At 58.9% G+C, this 7500-nt stretch overlaps 1 protein-coding gene across 1 annotated transcript in view; it reads right to left on the reverse strand.

Annotated features, from left to right (window-relative positions):
* The window catches only part of ADCY1 (adenylate cyclase 1), a 67403-nt gene extending 60357 nt beyond the window's left edge, over positions 1-7046 (reverse strand). The window contains exons 1-2 of the mRNA XM_049788093.1: positions 6402-7046; positions 1333-1482 (exon numbers count right to left, since the gene is read on the reverse strand). Coding sequence (XP_049644050.1) covers positions 1333-1482; positions 6402-7046 — 795 coding nt within the window. The remainder of the gene's footprint in view (positions 1-1332; positions 1483-6401) is intronic.
* Positions 7047-7500: the final 454 nt, after the last annotated feature.

Below are 7500 nucleotides of genomic sequence, written 5' to 3' on the forward strand. Positions count from 1 at the left end.
CCTCTCTCCCCCAGGGACCAGACCCAGGACACTGGCAGCTCAGAGTTCAGCAGAGCATCTTTCCAGAACCTTCACTGCTTCGGTAAGCTGTCCTCAAAGGACGGGCTCATTCCGATACATACCCCTGGGAGCAGTTGGTGGCTCTCTCTGCCCCAGATCAGGACCATATCTACGTGCATCTGGAGCATGGTAGGACCCCAGGACAACTCAGCCTGTTCACTGAAGCTTTCTTGGAAGAATCATTCCCAGACTGCGGCCAGTTCCCAATAACCAAGAGGAAAGGACGACCTGGAACATGGTCTGTTCTCTGTTCACCAGAGAGAGAGAACAGGGGCTTGTCCATGGGGAGAGGAGATGGGGAAGACTGTTCTAGAACCTGTGCATGTTTTACTTCCTTAGCACATGTTTCACCCTTCGAAACAAGATCAGGACACCCACTGGGCTTCCTGCAACAGGTCCTCTCTCATCACCCTGGTCTCAGGCAGTCCCTCTAAGGCTCCCCATGTATTAATGCTATAGTAACTGGACCAGGACATGCCCCCTTGACACCCCCTTGAAGTTGAAATTGGAAATGAACCTTGGACAAGCCCAATTGTAGAACTGGGGGGTATATAAGGAAAACATTTGACAGTTGATGGAGGAAAAAAGAGTAGAGCAGAGACTGCCTGCCCATTGGGGGCCAAAGAGATAAAGCATCAGCGATAAAGCATCAGTGAGATGCTGCCTGCCCCACATCTATTGCTCATTCTCTGTTTTTCTCTCTCTCTTCTCTCTCTTCTCTCTCTCTCTCTCTCTCTCTCTCTCTCTCTCTCTCTCTCTCTCTCTCACCCAGTCCTACAGTACTCCCTCAGCCCTCTCTGGCCAATAAATTCACTCTCTCTCTGGCCAATACATTCACTCTCTCTCTGGCCAATAAATTCTCTCTTCACTCTCTCTCTGGCCAATAAATTTTCTCTCTTCTCTCTCTCTCTCCTTCTTCTTCCTCTCTCTCCCTCCGTCCTTCCCTCCCTCCCTCCTGCTGCCATCGCTACCCAGCAGTGGCAGACTTCACGCTGGGAATAAAGTTACTGTTTCTACCCCTCTCTCCCTCCCAGGCTGCTCAGGTGCCAGTCCTGGGTCGCTAGATTTTGGCATGCCTGGGTGGGCACCTTACCCCACCCAGCATCAGGGTCCAGGGGTCCATTCCCCCACCCCACCCAGCCTTTGCAGCTTTGCAGCTGATGCCTGGTATTTTCACCCATCCCATGCAGGAGAACAGATGGGATCTTCCCAGGATGTGCTGGAGGTCAGGCTCCTAGCTTGGTACCTGACTGGCCCCAGCCTAGCACTGACCTGCTTCTCGTTCTCGTCCTCCAGCTGCAGCCGTTCCTCGATGCAGCTACGCGCCTGCAGGAAGGACCTCCGCTGGCAGCGCTCAGCCAGGACCCTGACCAGCAGCCCGTACAGGTTCACGCCAAGGAAGAGAAGAGCGTCAGCGCCCAGCTGAGGAGAGAGGGGGATGAGGCAAAGGCCCAGCACAGCGTTCTTGCAGAAGCCTGTGAGCACCCTTGGCTGGGCCCTCCCACACGCAGTCTCAGGGGACATGAACCAGGGTGGGGTCAGTCCTCTCACCAAGGATCCAGCCTTGCCCCAAGCTAGGCACAATGTCAGCTTAGATGCAACATCCCAAGTACATCTGGAGTTTCTCCTCCCCAATGGGAAAACAGGAACACAGGGGATGGATTCCTTCCCAACTGTTTCTTCTGCTTTTAGTTCCTGAACAATACCCAGTGGTGCTCAGGGCTCACTCCTGACTCCCAGCTGAGGGATTACTCCTGACTATGTGCTCAGGGATCATTCATGGCAGGGTTCAGAGAACTTTACGTGGTAGTGCTGGGGACTGAACCCACCAAGAGAACCATATCAAAGCAAGCACCTTCTTTCCCACTGTGCTCACTCCAGTACCCTGAGCTTCTGCTCCTGAAACCAGAGACAGAGGAAGGCACTGGCCTTGTGCACTGCTAACCTGGGTTTGATCCCTGGCACCCCATATGATCCCCGGAGCCACCAGCAGTGATCCCTGAATGCAGAGAAAGGAGTAAGCCCTAAGCAGAGTCAATAGTCAGCCCTGAGCACAGTGGTGTTTCAAAAAAATAAATAAAGTCCCTACACCCTGAGCCTGCCCCTCACATCTTCCCAGAAAACTCAACCCTTCTCCCTCCCTGAGACTGGCTCCCCAGGTCTCGAGCCCCTAGGAAGACCCACCCCCATGCCCCTGACAGATGCTCCTGACATCCTAATCTTGGAGCAGTGTCAACCATGCACCTGTTCCTCCCCCTGGTAGCTGACTGCTTTTCCAGTAAATGACTGACCCTTCCTCTTCCACAGTTCCTGCACACAGGACCATAAGATCAGAGGGCCCTGGACAGTAACAGGTCATCAGAGATATAGCACTCAGGCATGTAGAAGGTTCCAGTTACAGAGGATTCAGCCCTGGAGATAGGACTCTGCCGTCCCTGGTACCAGCTTCAACAGGACTTTCGGATCCACACCCCACACCCTTAGTTCAGGGGTGCCCAGTGTAGCCTCAAATACTGTTCTTGGGTACAGAAGCTATGCTGTACTGTGACAACAGGCCCTGCCCTGTCCACTCTTCCCTTGTAGCCTGCTCCAATGCCCTCTCCTAGATATTCCCTAGCCCTGGGAGGGGGTACTGCACCCTGACACTCTCTTCAAAGGAAGCCAAGTTCAAAGGGTGCCTTGGGGGGGGGGGTATTAGAGAGGTGCTCATGGGCAGAGCCGAGGCCCTGCAGACTCGGGGGTTGCCCCAAGCACAGGGCCAGGAGGAGCCCCTGAGGTCCACTGGGTGCTCAGAAGAGAAACAATGACCCATAAAAATAATGAAATGAAGGGGGCCGGAGAGATAGCATGGAGGTAAGGTGTTTGCCTTTCATGCAGAAGGTCGGTGGTTCGAATCCCAGCATCCCATATGGTCCCCTGAGCCTTCCTGGAGTGATTTCTGAGTGTAGATCCAGGAGTAAGCCCTGAGTGCTGCTGGGTGTGACCCAAAAAACAACAACAACAACAACAACAACAAAAAGTGAAATGAAGAAAGAGACCTTGGGGCATTTTTGGGGCTCTAAAATGACACCCTGCCTGCACCCCAGTTTTCTGTAGGGCCTCACTAAGGAAAAGAAGTTCTGGCCACACCCTGTGGGACCAAAAAATGGAGCTCCCCACCACAACTGAGGAATCCATGAGCAAGCGGGGTTATGGCAGGGCCCATAGAGCCCCAGGTCCTCCAAAGAACAGCAGCCCGGAAAAAAAAAACTCACTTGTTCCGCTCAGTCTGCAGCAGGATGGCTACACCTGGCTTTGACCCTTCCAACAGCCTAGGGCCACAGTGCCAACCTCTCAGAAAGTTGGGGCCATACCCGGATGGGAGAGAAAGGGGCAGACTGATGGGGTGAGGCCAAAGGACCATGGGGATTTGAGACAAGGTGCAACTGGAGACAGAGACAGACACAGGTATGCAGTGAATGATGCCAAGACTAGGGATGCCCGGGAAGACTGCAGCCACCTCCCTGCTGGATAGCCTGGAGGTGGCATCCAAGGTCCAGCAAAGCAAGTGGCCAAAAGGGGCAGTGGCTGAATGGAGGCATGGGGGCCCAGCTATGGGGCACAGGGACCAGTCAGGGGCTCAGAAGAGGGACAGGGACATGGGCTGATGGGGAGGCCATGGGCAGAAAGCCTGACTCTAGCAAAGGTTGTACTGGTCAAGCACTCAAGTGCCCTCTAAATAGGGGAGTGGGCCAGAGAGATATCACAGTGGTAGAGTGTTTGCCTTACACATGACCGACCTGGGGTGGACCCCGGGTTTGGTTCCTGGCATCCCATGTGGTCCACTAAGCCTGTCAGGGGTGATTTCTGAGCGCAAAGCCAGAAGTAACTCCTGAGCACTGCCAGGTGTGGACCAAAAACCAAAAAAAAAAAAAAAGGGTGGGACATTCAGTTAGGCCTCGCAATGAAGACCATGTATGTGGCTCTCCTGCCAGGACCCCTGAGTTGCGTAGGGAAAGCTGGAGCAGTCAATGGTCCCACACCCTTCCCTGCTCCTGTTGGCTCTGAGTACCATAAGATGCCCCTGTTCCCCGAGCCTAATCACAGCAACCCTGAGGCCCAGTCAAGAGCCTAGAGGGCATGGGGCATGCTGGGCATGAGGAAAGGCAGTTCTTCCTACAGGCAAGCAAACAAATGTCACTACACGAGAAGCGGAGTTCTGGGATATCCTGTGGGTGAAGGAGCTGAGCAGTGGGGGACAGGGGTCTGTACCCAGAGAATACCACTGCCCCCACCATCTCTATCGGGCAGTTCTCTGATGCTCCCCATTTCTACATGTGATTTTCTCCACACCCCACTCCATCCCACCCTGCCCAATATCTTGGTGCAGTAATTACCCAGAGTGTGTGAAGGGGCCAGGGGCTCCAGAAACACACACCTGACCCCTAGTCTCCATTCCCAGAGAGGTGACTTGCGCAGGTGGTACTCCCAAAGCTGCTCCTGCGTCCATCCTTGCTCTCTGCAGCCTGGCTGGGCTGTGCCTAGGGCCCTGTCTGTCCTGCTGTCTATCCAAAGAAGCCCCACCATGGTGCCCAACCCTGGCAGGGAGGCAGATAAGCAACAAGAAGCTAGGCCCAAGCATGCTTTGTCAATGCGGGCTCGGTGCTGAACTCAGAGTTCATTATCGCTGGATGCCATAAATGCCAGAATGTTCTGCAGCATGAAGAGACCCTCGGGCATAATGCAGGCCCCTCGCAGATGTGTCTCTGCACCAGCCGGCACCAATTGCAGCCACCTGACCATACCCAGCACCCGCACAACCCGACCATGAATCTAAACATCCTAAAGCCAGAAGGACTCACCAGTGCGAGACCAGACCCTACGCTTCCCCAGAGTCACATCAACATCTGAGGGCTGCTCCGTGCTCACAAGGAAGAAGGTGAGTCTTAGTGAGTGAGGTCTGGGCTCTCTGGGGAGACCATGAACCCTAATGTCGGTTTGGTCAGGACCCACACTCCAGAAATTAGCCCCACTGTGGGGGCTTTCTGCACCCTGAAATCCTTCACAGGCACTGCCCCTTTCTCTGAACCTCCCAATTTTCTCAAAGGATTTTGGGGGCCACAGAGAATTTCTGTCTGACAAAATAAAACAGTCCCTGAGGTGACTAGCTGCAGCCCAGAGGAAAGGAGGCTGTCTCCAGGCCTTTCTGCTCAGGGCTCACCCAAGCTGATCCCTTTCCTGAGAGGGACATCCTGGCTAAGACAGGGCTGGCTGTGAGAACCCAGCACTCTAAAGAGGAGGGGTGAGAAGACAGAACCTCGCTGCCATCTGAGGGGGACGCAGGTCCCTCTGTCCCCACCTCGGCACACACAGTCATGTACAGATAGATGGACATGTTCACACAGACATGAGCACATAGGTGTATACGCGGATATATATATATATATATATATATATATATAAACACAGACAAGTGCTGATAGACATAAACACATGGACGTGTGTACATAAATGTACACCGACCTGGGTCACACATGGACGGACACACATGTGCACAGAAACGCATGCAGATACGCATACACATGTGTTGCTCTCTCCGAGCCTGCATCCCCTCCCCATCTCCTTTCACCAGTACCAGTTCTCCCTTGGGTCCACCTCCGGCCTACCCCAACCTAGCCAGGTTCAGGACCCTGGAGCTGATCATCGCAAATGGGCTGGGCCAAGCTGATGGCGGAGCATAGCAGCGGCGGGTCCACCTGTAGCCTGGCCCCTGTGATGGGAAGGGGTTGGCCGTGTCCTCGTTCTGTCCACCTCCACGCCTGCCCCTTTGGGCAAACTTGCGGCTGGTGACAGCAAAGGGGTGGGATGCACTGCCCTGGCAACCCAGTCCCTTGACACTCTGGCCACGCTGGCCATATCACGGAAAAAGATGCACCTGTCCTGCCCACACGCCTTCAGGGTTGGGAGGGGCGCTGCTGGACGTAGACCTCCAGCTGGCTCACTCACAGCCAAGGCACCCCTGCCCTATTTGCAGACGGAAAGAAACAGTGAGGGAGACCCGGATTCCTGCACCCCAGCCCTGACCCACCCTCGGGCTCCTGACCTCGGATTGATGGGTGCCGCTAACCCTGTTTTCACCCTCCTCCCCACGTCTACACGCGCAGGGGCGTTTCGGGGACTGGAACTCGGGCGGCCAGCTGGGTCGCAGCAACCGGGAGTGACCTTGAACTGCATCCCCACCACCACCACCTCCACCACCACCACCACCACCCCGCGCGCCCCTCGTCCGTTCCCACTCCGCGGGGGCGGGCGGCCGGTCCCGCCGCTCTCGGGAAAGGGGCGGGCGCACTGCGGCAACTCACCGTGCGCCAGAGCCGCGGGCGCTTGGCGGGGACCAGGGTGGCGGTGACCAGCAAGTGCGCGGCGGCCACCACGAGCCCGAAGCCGACGGCCAGCAGGCTGCGCACGGGGAGCAGCGCGTAGGACACGAAGGTGACCAGCAGCAGCTGCCAGACGCCGCGCTCGGCGGCCACCGGCCCCGCGGCCACCCCGGCGTGCGCCCCCGCGGGGCCGCCCAGCGCCGCGGGGCAGCAGAGCAGCGCGAAGGTGAGGCAGAAGAGCAGCGCCAGGCGGCCGAGCTGCTGCAGCTGCGGGGCCCGCAGCGAGCGGACGTTGGTGACCACCAGCAGCGCCAGGAACAGGACGCAGTGCACCGGGTGCGAGGCGCGCGCCAGGCTGGCCGCCCGCCCCGGCGCGCCCAGCAGCAGCTCGGCCAGCGCCAGCGAGCCGGCCAGCAAGCTGAGCACCGCGAGCGCCTTCAGCGCGGCCGCCTGCTCCAGCCGCAGCGCGTAGCCGCCGAACAGCGTCTCCAGCTCGGGGCACGCGAAGCCCGCGCCGCACGCCCGCAGCCCGGGCGCCCGCTCGCCGCCCGCCGGCTCGCCCGCGCCCCCGGCTCCCCCCGGCGCCGCCCCCCGCGCCGCGCCGCTCGGCCGCCATCCCTGCGCCATGCAGCGCGTGGCCGCGGGCGCGCCCCCTCGCCGGCCCCGGGGCGCCGCCGGGGCGGGCGCGGCGGACTCGGGGCGCGGCGGACTCGGGGCGCGGGCGGGCGGCCCCCGCGCGTCCGTCCGTCCGTCGCTCCCGCCCGCCGCGCCTGCGCACCGCGCACTGCAGCCGCCCCGCCTCCCGGGCCCCCCAACCCCCCGGCTCCGAGGGACTGGCTCCGCGGGATCCCCGCGCGCCTCAGTTTCCCGGAGGCGCTCCAGGAGACGCGAGGCGTGGGAGGAGGAGGTGGGCGAGCCCCGGACGAGCGCAGGCTGAGGACTCCCGCCCCGGGACCTGGCGCGGGCCGGTAATGGGGACTAGGATGCCCGGGAAGGGCGTCCCCAGAGTGAGAGATGCTCCAGCTGCTCCTCCGGGAGCGCCCGAGGGTGCTGAGCTTGAGGGTGCTGGACCCACCAGCTT

Source organism: Suncus etruscus, chromosome 15 (genome assembly GCF_024139225.1).
Source record: "Suncus etruscus isolate mSunEtr1 chromosome 15, mSunEtr1.pri.cur, whole genome shotgun sequence".
In the NCBI taxonomy this organism is placed as follows: domain Eukaryota; kingdom Metazoa; phylum Chordata; class Mammalia; order Eulipotyphla; family Soricidae; genus Suncus; species Suncus etruscus.